This window comes from Leguminivora glycinivorella, chromosome Z (assembly GCF_023078275.1).
Source record: "Leguminivora glycinivorella isolate SPB_JAAS2020 chromosome Z, LegGlyc_1.1, whole genome shotgun sequence".
In the NCBI taxonomy this organism is placed as follows: Eukaryota; Metazoa; Arthropoda; class Insecta; order Lepidoptera; family Tortricidae; genus Leguminivora; species Leguminivora glycinivorella.
This window is the reverse complement of record NC_062998.1, coordinates 48532680-48555104: the sequence shown is the minus strand read 5'-3', so window position 1 is coordinate 48555104 and position 22425 is coordinate 48532680. Positions and strand designations below refer to the sequence as shown.

The 22425-nt window shown below is 41.2% G+C and overlaps 1 protein-coding gene across 1 annotated transcript in view; it reads left to right on the top strand.

Annotated features, from left to right (window-relative positions):
• Positions 1–22425, top strand: part of LOC125240555 (disco-interacting protein 2) — a 143614-nt gene extending 121189 nt beyond the window's left edge. Inside the window, 10 exon segments of the mRNA XM_048148485.1 lie at positions 198–390; positions 2092–2304; positions 5046–5215; positions 12232–12435; positions 13097–13318; positions 13896–14104; positions 15664–15895; positions 16603–16712; positions 16833–18445; positions 18889–22425. Of these exon segments, the coding sequence (XP_048004442.1) occupies positions 198–390; positions 2092–2304; positions 5046–5215; positions 12232–12435; positions 13097–13318; positions 13896–14104; positions 15664–15895; positions 16603–16712; positions 16833–18445; positions 18889–19141 (3419 nt within the window). The 3' untranslated portion in view covers positions 19142–22425.

The window sequence follows — 22425 nt, the reverse complement described above, 5'->3', positions numbered from 1 at the left end:
AGAGTTAACTTTGGACAAACTTTCGAGGAAAGAATAAGTATTTAAAAGGGTTCTTTGAATGGCATAAAGAAAAATTGTATCCTTAAATATCTTGTGTAGAAATTTCAGACCTAAAACTTCAGTAATAACTACACAGCAACACATGATGCTAAAGTCGAAATTTCCTCTTACAACCTTAACTGTATTCTTCTCCCCAGGTCTGCCAAAGACGTCATCCGGTGACGTGGTCTCATTTCGCGGCTGGCCGTCCCTCCAATGGGTGTCCACAGAGAAACTTCCTCGCCCCCCGCGAGACTGGATCCCGCCCCCTCGCCCCGCGGATGACAGCCCCGCGCATATTGAGCATACGTCGGCGGTCGACGGGTCTGCCATGGGCGTCATAGTCACACGGTAAGTATCAAAGTGCAAAGAAAGGATTCCCCGCCCTGGTGAGACTGGGTCCTGACCGCGAGCCCCCCAGATGACAGCCCCGCGCATATTGAACATACGTCGGCCGTCGACGGGTCTACCATTGCCGTCATCGTCACACGGTGACAATAAAAAAGTCCACTGGAAACATTCCTCGCAGATTCACAATGTGTCCAAAGGAAAAATTTCCGTCGCGTCAAACGGCTAATAATGCAGACGTGCCTACGCCGGTGTAGCGCACGCATTTTCCTCGGTCGAGCGACGAAGCACGTCTACGTTGGATTTTGCCGTGCGAGCATTTTGCCTCGTTCTGTGTAGACAAATATTTTCAGCGAAATATTTGCTATTCGTTGTGGCAGTGTATGACAATGCATACAACACCTTTGATCATCTTTTTTTTAATCAAAATTTTAGTAAAATTTAGTCTCGAACGCAGTCGAATAAATGGCAGAATATTTACTCTCGATTATGCCATTTATTTACACCAAAACTGTGTATTAATGTCGGACAACTTGTACAATTAGTAATGGAGAGATACAGATGTATCTTTGATTTTTTTTTTGCATTTAGTTGCTCCCAACCCAACCACTCTATTATACTTAATTTCAACAAAAAACATAAAGTTATCAAAGTTAAAGGTATCTCGTCAAGCTATCGCCTCCTGCATTACAATAACTTGTTCAGAGTTCGCACTTTGTATACGAAAACTTTAACTGGACGGTTTAACTTTGTTACTATACGACCGAATCACATTCACAATGAAACTGTAGCAAAAACCATCTTTAGCTACACAGATTTAAAGTTAAATTCAAATAGGTTGTACGAATATGATCTTGTGGAATTCAATCGCTGAAGCGTAGTACTATAAACATGAGTAGCATTGCACGTTATGTCTCTCGAATAAGGTTTCGGTACAACCAGTAGCAAGCACATAATAGGAGCGACAGTGTCTCGCCCGCGAGATAGATTACCCGTCCCACTCTTATTAATTCAGTAAGACAAGGACGGGTAGTCCTTCTCGTGATTACAGTTAACAGCGTGGAGGACAGTACATACAAGCTAGTATACAAAACTTAGTTGAAGTTTACATGCAGTGAAACTTTGAGCAATGCGTCTACTAACGCCATCTAGATCTGTACGTTTGATAACAAGATGCAGGATGCGGGTGAATGTTGCAGTTTTGGTTAGTTACACTATGTAATAAACAGGTGTCGCTTTGGTTAGTTTTCTATAGTGGTCTGTTTCACTACGCAGGTACGCAGATAGTTGACACTGACAATTGTATGTAGGTACATTTCCGGGTCGATAAGTAGATATGGACACAGAAAAGTTCGTACCAATATACTTTCTTTAATCATGAAGTCCTCCTATTTAGATGTTGAAACAGAAATTTTCGATTAATTAAACATATAAATAAACTAAACTGAAGTTGTGTATCAAAATTACTGTAGTCGTATTTCCAATAGTAAAACAATTTGTTTTTAGTACACACTACACGCATATAAGTGGTCGTACATAATTATTGTGTAAATTTTAATTAGGCTTCTCAGGCTTGAAATACAATACAATATATAGACAAATACGGCCAGTAAGCCAGAATGCCTCACTCGTGACCTAGGATTCCAATTGGTTGACCGTACATTTAATATTGAACATTAATCCAACTAATTTAATCTATTTCAGCCAATCAATGCTGGCTCACTGTCGCATGCTCTCCGTAGCGTGCAACTACACCGAGGGTGAGCACATGGTGTGTGTGCTCGACTTCAAGCGCGAGACCGGGCTTTGGCACGCCGTGCTCGCGAGCGTGCTCAACGGGATGCACGTTATATTCATCCCGTACGCGCTCATGAAAGTCAGCCCCGCCTCGTGGATGCACATGATTACTAAATACAGGTAACTATTAGACTATAAACTGCTAGTTAGAATGATAAGTACAGAGTAAGGAATAAGTGTGATAGTATGGGAGATCGGGCTGTGACACGCCGTGCTCGCGAGCGTGCTCAACGGGATGCACGTTATATTCATCCCGTACGCGCTCATGAAAGTCAGCCCCGCCTCGTGGATGCACATGATTACTAAATACAGGTAACTATTAGACTATAAACTGCTAGTTAGAATGATAAGTACAGAGTAAGGAATAAGTGTGATAGTATGGGAGATCGGGCTGTGACACGCCGTGCTAGCGAGCGTGCTCAACGGGATGCACGTTATATTCATCCCGTACGCGCTCATGAAAGTCAGCCCCGCCTCGTGGATGCACATGATTACTAAATACAGGTAACTATTAGACTATAAACTGCTAGTTAGAATGATAAGTACAGAGTAAGGAATAAGTGTGATAGTATGGGAGATCGGGCTGTGACACGCCGTGCTAGTGAGAGTGCTCAACGGCATGCACGTATCATTCATTTCGTATGCGTTTATGAAAGTCATGCACATGGATGCACATGATCACTAAACACAGGTAATTGTTGACTCTTAATGCAGTACAACTAAAGGTAAGGGAAAACAAGTGAACGTCATATACTCGATACAGATGGAGTGCGAAAAGATTTGCCGCCGTATTGTTAAGGAAACGTACGAACGTGTCGTGCTATTTCAGTCAGTCTCAGTACAAGATGTGCTGACATAGACTGAACTAGCATGACAAATACGAACATTTCCGGAAAAACACGAAGGAAATCCTTTACGCACTTCATCTGTACTCGTACTTACTACGCGTTATTGCAAAAGCGAATTGAGATTTTTACGTTCCAATTGTAAGCGATGGCGATGATCATTACTTATCTACAACTTGTTGAGGACACCTGACCACATTAGAAAAAAAAACGAATCGATATTTGTAAAATGTAAAAGAAAAAGAATTGATGTCAATGCGCGGCAAATTTATAACACCTACGCTACGGACATGCTACTGTAACGTCAATGTGATTAATCTAATTAATTCAACCAGTTCCAATTAATTTGGTGACCTATTTAAAGTTGCCTATGCCGATTGCGAATGTTATTCTAATATGTATTTCATCGGAGTATAGGAACACAAAATGAAAGATAAAATTTTGAAAGAAACGTACATTGCTATGTAAGTAATACATGTATGTATGTTTGTCTTTTCCGTCACTCTGTTACTACATGTACAGACTTTATAAACACTTATTAATTTTTTAGTGTCATGAGACTCATGAGTAATACCAACATAAAGCTAATTTTACAGTTTAACTCACTTATTTTTAGTCACTCGCGTATATTTCGGGGAGCCTAAGTCTCAATTTAGTCTTTATTAATACTGCATTTGCGAAGTCTGATTCAAAACATGATTCACTTTAAAACACGAGTTCATCATGCCAATTTGTCATGCTGTATTATTACATATTTATATAATTATATTTATACATATTGCCTTAGCCGATTCAAATTACTGCCAAGCGAAGTTGACAAGTTTACAAAACAATTTGAAATCATCTTAAAATATAAAGTACTTAAGTACCTACTTAGATTCTGGTGTCTATAGGTACAGTATTACAAATATGTTATGTTTTACATCATTGGTGAAACAACCGAACCATGAGGATGTTTTTAACATTAATGTTAGATTGAAATCTGAATGGGATTGATAGAGATATAAACTACAGGTATTATTTGTTAGTTACTAAGATACTCATAGTTTCAAGCAGACATAGTTCACAGAAGTCGTCATTCAAGATTAAACAGTTTTATTGATATTTTGTCATTAAAATGCGAAAGATTTCACCGGGATGAACCCAAAAGTTAAAATAACGAGCATCGCGAATTCTATTATTACCTCTACCACATCTCGGACACTGGCGATGAAATATATGAAAGAGGCGCGTTCCTAGCACACATTCTAAGCTCGTATAGGTGAACGCGTACCATGCTTGTATGAGTGAGATATGACAGGTTGACTGTTCGCGTTTTTGACAGGCGGTAACTGTGAGGTAACCGAGAGGGGGTGGGCGGCGCTTTCAGCGGGGAGTGGAAGTGGCCATACTGTACGATAGTACTCTTTGTTATACTGTGCCTCTAATTGAACTGTAACTGGCTATTCTCCTTATACTGATCAACATTTGTTCAGTGACTTTTAAAAATTATGAAGTCTGTAAATTTTTAATTTTTCATACAAAATAAATATTAGCTTTAATGTACGCCATTATTGTTGTCATTGACGTTGTCTGTCACACTTTAGACTTAACAGAATTCGCAATACATTACCTCTTAGAAAAAACTTTCAAGGGTAATAAAAATCAAAATACAAGTTTATTTTAAAAGTCGCCGAACAAATGTTGATCAGTATAAGGAGAATAGCCTACAGTTCAATTCTTCACCTTGGTTACAGGCCCCACTCTGTATATTATTTTCATCATCGCATACACAAGCTGTTACAGATGTAGTGCGAGAAGTGTTTTCTTCGTATTTTTCCGGAGACGTTCGTATTTGTCATGCTAGTTCAGTCAATGTCAGTACATCTTGTACTGAGACTGACTGAAATAGCATAACATGTTCGTAAGTTTCCGTAATAATACGAAGGTAAATCTTTTCGCATTACATCTGTATCTTATTTCAAAAGTATCTCCATAGTTTAATAAGGAAAATATTTAATATATTTACATTTTCAGGGCATCAGTAGCAATAGTGAAGTCCCGCGACCTCCACTGGGGTCTGCTGGCCACACGCGACCACAAGGAGATCTCACTGAGCTCGCTGCGCATGTTACTGGTCGCTGATGGCGCCAACCCCTGGTCGCTGTCATCCTGCGACCAGTTCTTGTCTGTATTCCAGAGCAAGGGTAAGTACTGACTTACTTTACATTAGTAAAGTAGACATTAGACACATGATTATAAAATCTGGACGAGCTCTTGTGACTTGTTGGTCGCTGATGGTCGCTGGTTACTGTCGCCCTGCGACCAGTTCTTGTCCATGTTCCAGAGCAAGGGTGAGGCAGTATAAAGCAGACAACTAAACTAACATGGCAATAAGATCTCGCTGAGGTCGCTACGCATGTTAGTCGTCGCTGATGTCGCCAACCCCTGGTCGCTGTTTCCTGCGACCAGTTTCTCTTCAGGTCTCTAGAGTGACCATAAAATCTTGCTAAGCGTGCGGCATGCTACTGGTTGAAATGGTGCCAGACCGGTTGGAATGAAAAAAAAAAATCAGCCCCCACTTTACATGTAGGGGGAGTACCCTAATAAAACATTTTATTCCATTTTTTATTTTTGCACTTTGTTGGCGTGATTGATATACATATTGGTACCAAATTTCAGCTTTCTAGTGCTAACGGTTACTGAGATTATCCGCGGACGGACGGACGGACGGACGGACGGACGGACGGACGGACGGACGGACGGACGGACGGACAGACAGACATGGCGAAACTATAAGGGTTCCTAGTTGAGTACGGAACCCTAAAAACAGTCAGGTTCTAGTGACAAGTCGGACTCCGCGTCTGCTCCGGCGTTGCGGGTAAAGCTACTTTCTTAGCAACATTTTGTGTGGGGGTCGCAGTTTTAACCTAACCTAAACCTACTTTCTTAGCAACAGTTTTGTGTGGGGTCGCAGTTCCAACCTAAAACATTCTTAGCAAAGTTTTGTGTGGGGGTCGCAGTTCTAATCTAACCTAAACCTACTTTCTTAGCAACAGTTTTGTGTGGGTGTCGCAGTTCCAACCTAACCTAAACCTACTTTCTTAGCAAAAGTTTTGTGTGGGGGTCGCAGTTCTAACTTAAGACGCTACTATACCCCTCATTTCTCCATACAAACGCTCTCGCCTGTTTCCTCTCTGGTTTTTGAAGCTAGATCAATGGTTTTTTCAACACAGACTTTTATTATCAATATCTGTGTCGGACCGTTTTGCTTTTTTTGATATTTTTGTTTTAAAAGGAATTAGAGCCTCTCAAAGTTGGCAAAAACGGCTTAATTGAATTTGCCAGAAAGAAAGGCGTGGTATTAAAAACTGAGATCAATTATCCAAAAAAACGAAACGGTCCGACACAGATAATTTCCTTGTCATTCTGATTTCCAAATTTCGTAACGATTGGTTAAGTTTTGGAGGAGGAAACAGTCGAGAGCGGAACCTCGATTTTTGCAGTTTTTACGCGGGATTTCGCGCCTGAGCTGCAGTTGTCCCTATCGCACCAAATTTAGGGGCGGGGCTAAGTTTTTATATACGTACACTGAAATAAAGTGATGGGAAATACTCGACATCTAATGTCGATAATCTAGTGATGTGAAAAATTATCGATATACTACGTCGAAATATCGACATACCGTGTTTGACGAACTTTTTAGTTAGAAATACGTACTATTATATGTTCATATTTAAAATTGGTGGTCCAAAAAAGACCAGTCTGCTCCGAGACCACGGGGACAATGCCGTCCTTGAAACGTCGGAGGTTAGTGTTTAAAACATAGTAAATACGCGATTAAGTCCCGTTTGCAATTTTAAATATGTGTAAAAATCGTGAAAGTTTGAATCTGTATTATATATTCTGTGGAAATACTAAGTCCATATTTTTATAAGTATAGGTACGTAACAATTGCATACAGGTATAGGTTTATTTTATACATGCATAACTTTTCTCGTCATTGGTTTACTAGTAACAATTATAAAGTTATGCTGTATTTTACGATAGATTCCACGAATATTAGGCAACTATTTGGTATTCGGTCTTTTCAGCCATTTTGCCGAAAATTTGGTATTCGGTCATCATTGTTTATTTATTACTATTCTGCCGAACACCAATTAGGTAAGTAGTTATATTAGTCATATTATATGTACTTATTTACACACAATAAAAACAGACATAATATTAGTAATTTAAGTCATGTTTTAAAATATTAAAAAAAACGATGGGCCTTATTTAGTAAAACATAGTTTGTTCAGGTTGGTACCAGTACCTGCCCTTAATACGGCCCAGTGCTTATATTTCTTCTAAGTTTTATCAATCATGCCGTTTTGTATATTTTCTTCGCAGACATAGAATCAAAAAATGCCCTAAATAGTTACTTCTCTAAATAAGGCCCATCGCTCGCTTCTTAAGTTTTATAACTTTGTGTAAACATTGTGTTCATGAATTCAATCATCAATTTTTGAGATAAGTATTTATACTACGGTCTGTCGTCTAAAACACATTTATTCAGGACTATGTATTTAGGATATGGTACTCTAAATTAGAGGGGTTCAAGTCTTAACAAACAGTGCGTCAAGGTCAATGTGGTCAAGATAGGCAGACTTTATTTCATATTAAGTTTAAAGGGACAAAATTAGGTACTTAATTAAAGTAGTGTGGGGTAGCCTGCTGTCCTACGGGGCAATAAATATTATAATGTATTGTGTTTATGTGTATTGTGTATCATAAGTACTGGGCGTTTGCGGGGTCGCCTTCCACTCTGAGGCCACCACTCAAATACTGGCGCTGTTGATATAGCTCATCTTTGAAGATTATATCCGATCCATCTCTATTTCCGCAGCGCTACTTCTTGGGTATCGAAGGTTGTGAACATGTGGACACATGGGCGGCATGGGCCTTATTTCATACCTGCATCAAATAAGACCCATAGTTTTTCTGTTTAATAATACTTACTTTTTACTTTTTTACTTACTGCACGAAATTTTTGAACCATTTACACTTATCAATTTATAAAATGTACATAACATTTCGAAACTTAATAGCCGGGCCTTGTTTGCATTGACATTACATATGCCCTTAGTAGGTAGATGAAATGAGTATTACCAACGTTTTAATTCTGCGGTAACAAAAATGCTTTGCCGAAAAGTATAAATAAGATCTAAATAATAACTATAAATAAATAAGATAAAAGTATCTATACGTTTAAATAGCCTAGGTTTAAATTTAGCTGGCAAATTAGTTAAGCATTTTTATGGTTGGTATGCATGTTGGTAACCACGAAAAAATGCACATTTTATTACATTATGGTAAGTAATTAAATAATTAAATAAATATTGGGGACACCTTACACAGATCAACTTAGCCCCAAACTAAGCAAAGCTTGTACTATGGGTGCTAGGCGACGATATAGCGCAGGACACCATCGCGAGCGCAGACTTCTGGCCGAAAGGTGTGGTTTTTCGGCGATTCCGGGGCAACTTGCCGAATCCTACACCGGGGCAAACGACGCAACGGAGCCACGCTGTTACGTCATCGCCCAAATAAATTGTTTAGTTTTAAACTTGATTGTATGTTTTTTTTTTCATGTTCTTACTTACTGTTTTTTTTTCTTTTTGTTATCTAAGTTTCGTGACGCATTGGTTTTACTGTAATGTCATGTAAACATGTTTTTACTAATAAATAAATAAATAATACATACTTAAATAGATAACATACATACATACAATCACGCCTGTATCCCATAAAGGGGTAGGCAGAACACATGAAACTAATAAAGCTTCAGTGCCATTCTTGGCAAATAAGGGGTTGAAAGAAAACGAAACTGTGACATTGCAGTGACAGGTTGCCAGCCTCTCGCCTACGCCACAATTTAACCCATATCCCATAGATAAATACAAAACCATACTTAAATAGATAAATACATACTTATATACATAGAAAACATCCATGACTCAGGAACAAATATCTGTGCTCATCACACAAATAAATACCCTTACCGGGATTCGACGAACGACGAACGACGACGGGAACCGAAGACAACATTAAAATTAGGTAGTTAATTAAAGTACTTTGAAGTAACCTGCTCTCCTACGGGATAAATATTATAATATATATAGGTATCCATATATTTTTATTCTTTTCCTTCTGGCGACCGTCCTTTGTCACCCATGTTTCACAACTAAAGAGTAAGACGAAATAGACGAGTGAAGATGCTCTGACTGAAACAATTACTTTTCATATTATTAATGTTTACCATTACACACAGAGCACAATCTCATCGGTAAATATTGTCAATTTTACTTTATTTCGACGTGCGTTTATCATAGCGCTCTTGAACTGTGCTCTTGAATAATACGATTTTGTAAAGAAAATATCTCCTAGATACATACTATCAATTGAATAATACGATTTTGTAAAGAAAATATCTCCTAGATACATACTATCAATTGTGTCGCTTAGTTTCAAACTTGGGTACTTAAATCCATTCTGCTTTAAGATTGAATATATAAAAAATATATATTAACCTTGTAGCAGAATGGATTTATCCAGGTTTGAAGTTAAGCGACACAATACGCTTAATTCGGTATGTAAGAAATGCCTTATTTTTTGTTAAGTTACTGATGGGCCTTATTTCATACATGCAGCAATTTGGGATAAGTGCACCTACTTAATGCACAATTGCACATGGACCCAATTTTTTGACCCATTTACACTTATCTAATTATAAAATGTACATAACATTTCGAGACTTTTAACCGGGCCTTATTTGTATGTAGATTACAGATGCCTTTAGTTGGTAGATGAAATGAGTGTTATATACGTTTTAATTCTATGGTAACAGAAATGCTGATATGTAAGTATAAATAAGTTTTAAATAATAAAAATATCAAAAGTATCTATACGTTTAAGTACCGATACCTAGGTTTAAATTTAGCTGGCAAATTAGTTAAGCATTTTTATGGTTGGTCTTGTTCTGTGCTAAGCCTTGTATTTCTAATGCTAGGTAGGTAATATGTATACACAACCCTAGAACATTAGAAATATAAGATGCATATGTAGGTTTCCATAAAGGTCCTTATGCTTCATAATTATGCAATAAGATTTTGTTTGGCAGATTTTTTGTTAGTATTCTGCTAAAAAGTTCTAATTACCTTGGAACATAATCCGGTGTCTGGTAAGTATAATAGGTACCAAATTGTTACCTAGTTAAATTTTCCTACGCTGTCACTTCTGTCAAACATGTGCAAAATAAAAGAATAAGATTCACATACATTTTTGGTAGGTAGATACTGTCAACCAATTATGTAGAATCCTAGGCCACTCTAGAACCCTGTCGTATTGACACCGTCCTTTATTTGCTACAGAAGCCAGTTTTACTTTTACTGTGAAAGGGTCTAGATTGGCCTATGACCTAGGATTCAGATTAATTGGTTGATTGTACGTACCTACTCCTATACTTAATATGGCTTCTCTTTGAAATCGAAAAGGTTTTAGCTTTTTACATACCGAATAACTTTATTTCGCTAACAATGTGACTATCTTAAAAGAAATCATCTTTTAAGATAATCACATTATGTATAAGATAAGGAATTGTTTCTACCATTCCTTAAAACAATTAATATCTTCACGGAGTCCAAAACATTATGCACGACACGAAGTCCGAAACAAGACAAAATATAGAGAGCGCTTGAGCGCGAGTAAGTACTTGCGCCGACGGCGGACGTGGGTGTGTGCGTGCGCCACGCGCACGCACACAGGGCCTCTCTGTGGGTGCCGCCCCCGTCAGCGCGACGGCGATAAAGACCTAAAAATCTCAAATTTGAATTCGTGCTTCGGTATCGTATCCTCTTAACCTACTTTCTTAGCAAAGTTTTGTGTGGGGGTCGCAGTTCCAACCTAACCTAAACCTACTTTCTTAGCAACAGTTTTGTGTGGGGGTCGCAGTTCTAACCTAACCTAAACCTACTTTCTTAGCAACAGTTTTGTGTGGGGGTGGCAGATCTAACCTAACCTAAACCTACTTTCTTAGCAACAGTTTTGTGTGGGGGTCGCAGTTCTAACCTAATCTAAACCTACTTTCTTGGCAACAGTTTTGTGTGGGGGTCGCAGTTCTAACCTAATCTAAACCTTAGCAATATTTTGTGTGGGGGTCGCAATTCTAACCTAACCTAAACCTACATTCTTAGCAACAGTTTTGTGTGGGAGTCGCAGTTCTAACCTAACTTAAACATACTTTCTTAGCAACAGTTTTGTGTGGGGGTCGCAGTTCCAACCTAACCTAAACCTACTTTCTTAGCAAGAGTTTTATGTGGGGGTCGCAGTTCTAACCTAACCTAAACCTACTTTCTTAGCAACAGTTTTGTGTGGGGGTCGCAGTTCCAACCTAATCTAAACCTACTTTCTTAGCAACAGTTTTGTGTGGGGGTCGCAGTTCCAACCTAACCTAAACCTACTTTCTTAGCAAGAGTTTTGTGTGGGGGTCGCAGTTCTAACCTTACCTAAACCTACTTTCTTAGCAACAGTTTTGTGTGGGAGTCGCAGTTCCAACCTAACCTAAACCTATACTTTCTTAGCAACAGTTTTTTGTGGGGGTCACAATTCCAATCCAACCTACCTAAACCTACTTTTAGGTTTTTAGGCTATGTTTAGGTTTTTAAAGATTATTTGAGTCGTCATAATTATGGTATTTTCGTCAGAAGTGTTTGTGGGAAGCAAACGTGTAAGTAGTTGTTAAAATCTGTTTGGGAAATGAAATTCGGTAAATGAAAACAATCATGTTAAAACACTTGTCAAAAAGTGGTTTTGCATGGTGTGTTTTTAAAGAAACATTTTTTTACTAAACAAATCAAATAATTGACAAAATAATTTTGTCCAGTAATTAATTTGACGAAAGTAAAGTTGAGCAAACTTTTCTAGTCTAAGTGAAACATTTGCGAAATGAACAGTTGTGGTTATAAAAGTTGCATTACAACAGTTTGGGAAATTATCATTTGACGGATTTTCATTATAAACTATGTAATAGACAGGCCGCTATCCATCACATTAGCTGTCTGAAAACTCCATATTTACTTAGCAATTGCAAGCCTTAACCTTAGCAAGCCTTATAGAATGATAAATAAATAAAATATTTAAAAACACTCATACTTACTTTTAACATGTATATTTTGTCTTAAAGGTGTCCGCGGCGACGCCATCTGCCCGTGCGCGTGCAGCAGCGAGTCGCTGGTCGTGTGCGTCCGGCGCGCGGGCCGCGGGGGCTCCTCTGCCGGACGCGGCGTGCTGTCCATGTCCGGGCTGTCGTACGGCGTCGTCCGGGTGGACGCGGAGAACTCGCTCACGTCGCTCACGCTGCAGGACTGCGGGCAGGTCATGCCGTCGTGTAAGTGTCATTATATAGCCTTTGCGGTGTGCTGTCTATTTCCGGACTGTCTTAAAGAGCCGTCCGGGTGGATGCAGAGAACTTTTTCTCGTCGCTGAAGCTGCAGGACTGCGAGCAGGTCATGCCGTCGTGTAAGTGTCATCATATCCTAGTATTTAGTGGGCAACATCCTTTTTTTGCGGTGTGTTGTCTATTTCCGGACTGTCGTATAGAGTCGTCCCGGTGGATGCAGAGAACTTTTTCGCGTAGCTAAAGCTGCAAGACTGCGGATAGGTTATGCTCTCGTGTACTTCTGACCAAAATACTATATTCATTCAAAACAGAATCATGTTTCAGAGCTCAACGGTTTGAAACTCGTTTGAAATTCAAAATAAAGTGACTCTCGATTAAAACCGTAGAAATTAACTTTTTCGCTTTCAATGAAACTTTAGACGTTCAACCTTTGTAATTTTGTACTTTGAACCAACACAAACTAAGGCTCGGTTACTCAAAACTTGGTTGGTTCGCAATTTTTTTGTATAGGAATATCCATAGACTTCTGCTGCATCACGTTGATGTGTTTGCTAACTGTGGTTGCTGCAACTGGCCCTAAGTAGGTATTTGTGCAATATCATACAACAACTATTTGGCTCACAATATTAACACCTAATTTGTCCCACAGGCGTAATCGTCGTAGTCAAAATGGAGGGTCCCGCGTATCTCTGCAAGACGGACGAAGTGGGTGAAATCTGCGTGCTGTCCGGGGCCACGGGGTCCGGGTACTGGGGCCTGCCGGGGCTAACGAACACCGTGTTCCGAGTGAGGCCCCTCGACGCTGATGGCGATACTATAGGCGAGGAGAGCTACGTGAGGAGCGGGCTGCTCGGATTCTTGGGGCCTGGTGGTGAGTACTGGGGCCTAGCGGGGCTAATACTGTGTTCGTAGTCACATCTCGGACACTGGCGATCAAATATATATGAAAGAGGCGCGTTCCTAGCACACATTCTAAGCTAGTGTAGGTGAACGCGTGCCAAGCTTGTATGAGTGAGATCGACTGTTCGCGTTTTTGACAGGCGGCAACTGTGCGGTAACCGAGAGGGGGTGGGTGGCACTTTCAGCGGGGAGCGGGAGTGGCCATACTGTACGATAGCCATCTAGGTCACTGGCCGCCAGCCGAGCGTCCCCCAAAGGTGTATAGTCATCTAGGTCACCGTGCCTTTTTCTGTATGGTTTTGAGGTACGGTTTTTTCTTAGACTTTATCTGTCTACATGGAGTTACATATCGTCACTACTTTAAAAAAAACATGTATCTTCGTCTGTCAATGAAAAGAAAATTGTAGTAAGTATGTATGGAATGCATATAGACTTACTGCGTTTTAACTTTGAGGAGCAGCGTGAGATACGAGATTTTTTCAAAGTAATGACGATATATTTATTGTCTTTGTTGTGGACCAGGCTAATAAACTGTTTTTTCCCATCAGGTCTGGTCTTCGTCTGCGGCTCCCGCGACGGTCTGATGACGGTGACGGGCCGCAAACACAACATGGACGACATCATCGCAACAGTACTCGCCGTTGAACCGATGAAGTTCATATACCGAGGACGCATCGCTGTATTCTCTGTGAGAGTGTTGAGGGATGAGCGGATATGTATCGTCGCTGAGCAGAGGCCGGACTGTGGGGAAGAAGAGGTATGTTATAATAATGCTCTTATATGTTACTAGCTTTTCCCGCGGCTTCGCCCGCGTACTAATCTTGTTTTCCCATACAAACTTTGGACCCCCATTTCACCCCCTTAGGAGGTGAATTTGGTAAAATCCTTTCTTAGTGCTCCTCTACACCGTATAAGGAACCTACTTGCCAAATTTGGAATCTCTGGGACCAGTGGTTTCGGCTGTGCGTTGATATGTCAGTCAGTCAGTCAGTTTCTTTTTTATATATTTAGAAGATAGAAGATAGATTATACCTTGGTACAGTCAACCAAAAAAGTGGTTTACCACTTTTCGACCTTATGAGTTTAAAATAGAGTTGAAAAGAATAGCTAAAACTCATTCTAAATACGAATAATGAATCGTTGTCGAGGAACCCGTCTCTATATGAGGGGAGGGAAGCACCTGCAACCATGCTCCCAACTCCGAACTCTATCCCGCTAGGAGCCTAGCCCGGGCCGCTCCCACTGAGGGCTCCAGCAGGCCATCAAACACCCGCTTCACCCCAACGTCATCCCACAGCCGTTGAATACCCTGTCTCTCAGGCACAGGCGCACCCGAATTGAGAATCTTCCAAGCCTCCAAAGCATCGGCAGCGTAAGGTTGAAAAGTGGTAAACCACTTTTTTGGCTGACCGTACTGTCCATCTAAATATAGTACTAACTGTTGAAACGTTGAAGTTTATATACCGAGGACGCATTGCTGTGTTCTCTGTGAGAGTGTTGAGGTAAGAGAGGATATGCATCGTTCCGGAGCAGAGGCCGGACTGTAGAAGAGGTATGTTATAGTGCTGTTCTAAGTGCACACACTACGTTATTGTATCTGTACCAAGAAGCACTGTCTGCTAGCTGTTGAACCGATGAAGTTCGGTTGCTGTTCTCTGTGAGAGTGGTGAGGGATGAGATGTTATGCATCGTCGAAGAGCAAAGGAGTAAGTAGAAAGTTCAACCTATAAAAAAGTAGACTGACAGACAGACGCACGAGTGATCTCATAAGAGATCCGTGTTATAGTTTTAAGGTACGGAACTCTAAAAACTAAAAAAGTAAAGTAAAGTAAAAAGTATTTACTGTACACACAAAAAACTTAAACAGAAATTGAATTATCTGGGGCCCGTTTCTCGAAACAAGCCTTATGTTACAAGAGCGCGAACTGTCAAATCGTATGGGTTGACATGAAAACACACTTGTAATACAAGGCTTGTACCTTTCGAGAAACGGGCCACTGGTCTTACAACTAAGTGACAGTTATGTATGTACATTTAGGTATTATCATTAGGATTTGCTGGTTCCTATACTAGGCAAAGCCTGTCTCGTAGGTGACTAATTGCCTCCTAATCGGTGTGATAAATGACTAAAATGTAGATTAGCTAGGCTACCTTTCGAGTCCCAGCGACATTATCTGATGTCAGTAAAATATAAGTAAATACATGTAGATGCTTGGGACCCGGAAGGGTTAACTATTGTTCACAGACTTGACAACTTTCATTTTAAATCAGTGTATACCTTTGTACTCGTACGCTAACATTAAAAATGTCTTCCAGTCATTCCAATGGATGTCCCGCGTGTTGCAAGCGGTAGACTCCATACACCAGGTCGGGATATACTGCCTTGCCCTGGTGCAGCCCAACTACCTGCCGAAGACTCCTCTCGGCGGCATCCATCTCAGCGAGTGCAAGAGGAGATTCCTGGAGGGAACCCTGCACCCGGCCAATGTGCTAATGTGCCCGCATACTTGCGTCACTAACCTGCCGAAACCGAGGGAAATACATTCGGGTAATTATTTGATCCTCACTACACCCAGGTGGGTATCTCTGGTGCTGGTGGAATGACTTTTTGACGTCTTGCTCAATAGTGTTAGCGTCATGAAAATGTGAAGTTTTTGGTTCTAGCTAGTATGTAAGGAATTGTGTATAGTAAGTAGGTATGTACGCTATTCGTACAAAAATAGTTTCGCTCATTCTATTCGAGCCAGCTTTCGTGAATGAACCAGTAGATAGATAGATAGATAGATAAGAACTTTATTAATTCCCACAACATACATGGTAGATAAAACAAAAGATAAAAGGCATGCATCTTATAGTAGAAATTAAAAGCTAATTTGTTACATTTTTAAAAGAAGGTAATACAAATTTTCAAAACCATGTGTCGTGGCAGACAACAGGCGCTGGCTCAGCATTATGAAGCGCAAGCCACATCGCTGATATTCTGCCAGGACCTTACAAAGAAAAGAAGAAGACTTGAAGTCTTAATTCCCGAACTTCAATATGCTCACAATATGTGTATGTGTTTGTGTATGTGAAGTTATGTGTAGTTATGTGCCGAGATGTAGCAATATCCTTTTCTGTAGCATTTATGTATATTTTGATATAATACAAATTTAAAGTAATATGTTCAAATTAGGCAGTACGGCGCTATTAAGATAGGGCACTCTAATTTCACCAATAAGTACGCTTTTAAAATTTTCATGTATTTGTTCTTAGACGTCGGGCCGGCGTCGGTGATCGTTGGCAACCTGGTGCAGGGCAACCGCCTCGCGTCCGCGCAGGGTCGTGACATGGGATACACTGACGACTCGGACGCTGCTAGAAAGGTAACCATGGACATAGCTTTAACCGACGCCTGAAAACTGTGAAGAATCACTTTTGAATTATTGTCTTTAAATACTTTTTACTAATAAAATAAAATATAAACCTATGTATTTTCTTTTCAGTATCAATTTATATCTCAAATCCTGAGATGGCGCGCGCAGAGCACCTCCGACCACGTGATCTTCACGCTCCTCAACTCGAAGGGCGCCGTGTCCAAGGTGCTGACCTGCGCCGAGCTGCACAAGAAGGCGGAGCGGATCGGCAACCTGCTGCTCGAGAAGGGCCGCGTCAACACGGGGGACCACGTAGCGCTCATCTTCCCGCCCGGGATCGATCTCATTTGCGCGTTCTACGGGTGTCTGTACGTGGGCGCCGTGCCCGTCACCATCCGCCCGCCGCACCCGCAGAACCTGCACACCACGCTGCCCACCGTCAGAATGATCGTCGACGTCAGCAAGGCCACTCTAGTCCTCTCCAACCAGTCTGTGATAAAACTGCTGCGCTCCAAGGAGGCCAGCAACGTGCTCGACAGCAAAGCTTGGCCCATCACGCTCGACACCGATGATATGCCTAAGAAGAAACTCCCGATCCTGTACCGCGCGCCCACGGCTGAGATGCTGGCGTACCTCGACTTCAGCGTGTCCACCACGGGCATGCTCGCCGGCATCAAAATGTCACACGCCGCGGTCACGTCGCTCTGTCGATCCATGAAAATCGCCTGCGAATTATACCCCTCCAGACATATAGCGCTATGCCTCGACCCCTACTGCGGCCTCGGATTCGCTCTCTGGTGCCTCAGCAGCATCTACTCCGGACATCACTCGATTTTGATTCCGCCTTCCGAAGTGGAGATCAACCCTGGGCTGTGGCTCAGCGCCGTGTCGCAATACAAAGTGAGGGACACGTTCTGCTCGTACGGAGTGATGGAGTTGTGCACTAAAGGGCTAGGAAGCTCCGTGAACCAGCTCAAATCGAAGGGGATTAACTTGGCGTGCGTGCGGACATGCGTCGTCGTCGCCGAGGAGAGGCCGCGGATAAACTTGACGAATTCGTTCTCGAAGCTGTTCTCGGCGCTGGGACTCAGTCCACGCGCCGTCTCGACGTCCTTCGGCTGTCGAGTGAACATAGCGATCTGCCTGCAGGGCGCCTCGAGCCCCGAGCCCTCTACGGTGTACGTAGACTTGCGTGCGCTGCGCAACGACAGAGTATCGTTAGTAGAACGCGGCAGCCCGCACTCGCTATGTCTAATGGAGTCCGGCAAGCTTTTGCCGGGAGTGAAAGTGATCACGGCGAACCCTGAAACGAAAGGTCAATGCGGGGATTCGCATTTGGGTGAGATCTGGGTTCAATCGCCGCACAGCGCGAGCGGTTACTTCACGATATACGGGGACGAGAGTGACTACGCGGACCACTTCTGCGCGCAGCTGGTGACGGGGAACACGGGCGAGGTGTACGCGCGGACCGGGTACCTCGGGTTCCTGCGGCGGACGGAGATCAGCACGACGGCGAGCGCGGGCGACGACAGCTCGCTGCTGCGCGACAGCGACACGGAGTCGCTGGCGTCGGCGTCGGGCAGCGTGGGCGGCGCTGGCGCCGGCGCGGACGCGCACGACACGCACGACGCCGTGTTCGTGGTGGGCGCGCTCGACGAGACCATCATGCTGCGCGGGATGCGATACCATCCCATCGATATTGAGAACTCGGTCATGCGGTGCCACAAGAAGGTTGCTGAATGGTGAGTACGCTTTTTTTCCATTAGTTGCTATAAAGGCGAGTAAACAGACCTTGCGATGTAATACGACTTGCGTTCTCGCACGCGAGTCTGTATTCAAGTGCGGACTCGCGCGCAGGAACGCAAGTTGTGTTAAACCGCATTTACAACTCAATACAGAAATATTCCAATAGAAGTTGAATTTTACCTCGCCCTATTTGCCTTAACTATTTGACAAGCCAAAATAGACATGTGTAACTACTAGTAATTACTAATTTACTATACTCGATAGATATATATTTTAATGGAACATGGAGAAACAACATCTGACACTTATCTGACGACAGATTTTTAGTTAAAACTCTGCAAAAACAAAACGACACCATCACATAAACCACCACCATAAAACATAACTTGTAGCTGGATAGATTTGTCACAAAATCTTCACAAATCCATATTTGTTCCAGCGCCGTGTTCACATGGACGAACCTCCTCGTCGTGGTCGTCGAGTTGGACGGCAGCGACAGCGAGGCCCTGAACCTGGTCCCACTCGTTACGAACACCGTGCTGGAGGAGCACCATCTCATCGTGGGCGTCGTCGTGGTCGTGGACCCGGGAGTCGTGCCCATCAACTCGCGGGGCGAGAAGCAGCGCATGCACCTGCGAGACGGGTTCCTGTCTGACCAGATCGACGCGATCTATATCGCTTATAATATGTAAATTGTGACAGGTTCGCTTTTGATAGTGAAAAGTTGTTACTATAGCTAATGTTACATTTGACTGCAATTTTCGGTTTTGTTAAGGTAAAGGGATCGACAGTTTATGCCACTTTCAATCTGTCTTTAAATGTGATGTGACAGAAGTGTGCCATCTATTGGGCATTCGCGTGTTGAAACTAGTACTTTAATTTTCAAAGAAAAACTTATTCGAATTTATCTGTTACGAAACATTTCTTAAGTCAAATGAAACTTTAGTAATTGCATGTCAGCGCGGTGAATTGTTTGGCACAATTTTAATGAAAACAAAAAAAAACGTACGACCACATTATTCCGAGATCGTGGAACTCATATGAAATGAGTTCAGAAAGCTAGAAAGTTACGAATTTGCAATTTTGTGGTAAGTTTAACGTGACGTTATCTTCAAGATCTTGTCTTGATTGTATATTAGAAGTATTTGACGACTGTATGTAACATAAGTGCAGGTATCCCAGTTGACCAATGACGATCTCCTCAAGAAACTGTGACGGAAGCTGTTGCTTCAGATGTTGACGAAAAACGATTACGTTTGGAAAGATTTTGTTCGGGTAACAGACAGATACTGTGACGCGCAGTGCTTGGTTAAACTATATTTATACTTTAACCTATAGTTACATGTGTACCAGTTTCATTGAGAGATGGGTTCATTTAAACCTAATCTAATATTGGTTGTAAATTTATGTTTAATGAAACTAATGCAGTACATAAGTCTGTGTTATTTTTAGTAGCAAGTGCTGGTTCCGTTAGTAGAATCTGTCTATTACCTCACGCGCCATACGCCTCCTATCGACCCCATCGTATTTAGTATCTTAGAACACCGACTACGACCCCACGACTTTGTAAGTTAGCATTTTACCCTCTCTCCCTTTCCAAATTGGAATTGTCTAAAACAAATAGCTTAGTTAGTAGTTTCGGTGCCGGCGCCTAAACGATTTTTAAGGTTATTTTGTAAGGTTGTTTAAAAGTTACCAGTTCGGTGTCAAAATTGTTATCTGACTTAGATTAGTTTGTTTGAAATTGATAGAATACTTAGTATTTAGCTCAAAAGCCGGCACCGGTACCAACCCACACATATTTTACGATTTCTAAGACTTTAAACGAATTCTACAATTACATCAGACGTACGGTAGTCGAAGCTGACCTTTTAGGACCTTGTCGTATTGCAAGCTGTCTAGTGACGTCAAACGAAAATCATAAATAGTTGAGTACGACAAAGCCCTGAATTGTGCAGCATTTTGAAATTACCGTGCTTTGAGCTCGAATCAAGATCGGGACAAGACTGATACAAGTCTGAATTCTAGAAAAGTTTTTTACTTTCTCTTTAAGGTATTTTTACCGCCCTTATTCCCAGTAATGTAACTTGGATGTGGAACTATTTGAACAGTGACGTGGAACAGTGAATATTAATGCATGGTTCGGGTTTGTGCAGTAATTATATTTGTTAGTGTAATGGTTGTATGCGAACCTCAAAATTGTGGCGATTTTGGATGTTCCTACGGTTTGTTAGTGATCTGGGGAAAAATATGAAACCATCCATGTATCTCATCCTTTATCTAGTCAGTCCTAGGTTTGACCAGGTACACACAGACCGATCAAATCGGATTTACAACAGTCAGTCCCATTGCTTGTGCCGCTCTTGAAATAGAATCTAACAAATTACGTAACATTTGTACATTTCGAAGGTTGATATTCAATGGTCCTTCTAGATTTGACTTGTTAAAGGTCTTAATTTAGGATTTTGGTCAAGACCACTTTCTAATAAATATTACGTTTGGCTATCCAAAACTGGACTACCGCAATTTCGGGGTTTGACCACAACATAATGATTAGAACTTATAAAATTATATAATAATTGATAATTATCCGACAAACAGCTTGTACTGTTTTTATTATACACAATTATATTGTTGTGATTATCATTCAATAATTTATCGTAGTTGTAAATTTATGTATGGCAGTCAGTAATATGAGTGTTAGTGACGATAATGTTTCGCATTTAATATTATATGTTTAACTTTAGTTTCGCGGTTCGGTTAAAGTCGACAATAACGTGATGACGATACTGGAATCCGGTGAAACTGACAAATGAAATTCTCGTACCATAGTGTTAGCTTTATTACGTGTTAGTTCGTAATAAGTAGACATAAATAGAAGGAATGGTTACAGCTTACGCATCATATAGTGGTTTCCACTGTACTAAAGGTAGGGCGCTAAGCACGGTGAGTTTCGTACATTGATCCTTATGTTCCTGTCTTTATCGCACTTACATATTTGTATTGCAGTCTCGCTCCGATCGGCCGCGGCCGATCGCATCATCGGCAAGACAGCAATAGAAGTAGCAACACGGGGGTCATCGTACGAAACTCTTCGAGATTAGTGTCCTTGCTTTAGCAGCAACACTCTTAACTGATCATTTGTGGTATTTGTGTCTAGGTAACAAGATTTACTTAAATTTTCAGTTGACAGTGTAGATGCACCGCTGTTTTTCTCTAGGATGTTAGCTTTACTTCACGCCTTTTAATTCTATACCACCGTTTTCCTTTGACAGCTCAAAATAAAACCTAGCGATGTTTTTTATGTGCGTATTTGGCTCTTAGCTCAATTTATAAATAATTTGAGCCGCTTTCATTTCACCGCGATTTTGCTCAAACAGTTGCTTTTTACAACTATGCCGGGGAAAACTACAGCGTCAGCTTAGTTAAAAGCTTTGAAAGAAAATAAGTATATAAAAATAATAAAATAAACCTTTACCCGACGAAAAATAAATATATTAATGGGTATACATCTCCTGGTTAAGGTCAAAGTACAGTTTTATAATTTTCTGTATTGTATAGTATCACAAAGAAAGTTATCTTCATTATCCAGCAAGTAGCAGCATGGTTGTTAATAAATTTAAATACTTAGTAATGTTTGTTGCAAATAGTTAGACTATACGCGTCTAGGGTCAGGTAGCCTTGCTCAAGTGTCATTTCATTTCATATCATTTAATAGTATTCATTGTTACCGCGGAGTTAGAAGACAGGCAGAAGAATGTTCGCTAAAATAAAACTGTTTTCCCAACATGTCGAGAATTTGTTACATGCGTCTCGTACCGATGTAGTAATGTTTTTCCTTCGTATTTTTGAAACGTTCGTATTTGTCGTGCTAGTTCAATCTATATCAGTATTTCGTGTACTGGGGGCCGATTTTTGAATCTCACGGCGTTCGAATTCAGAAAATTGTCACCGAATTTTCAGTGTAAATTTTCTG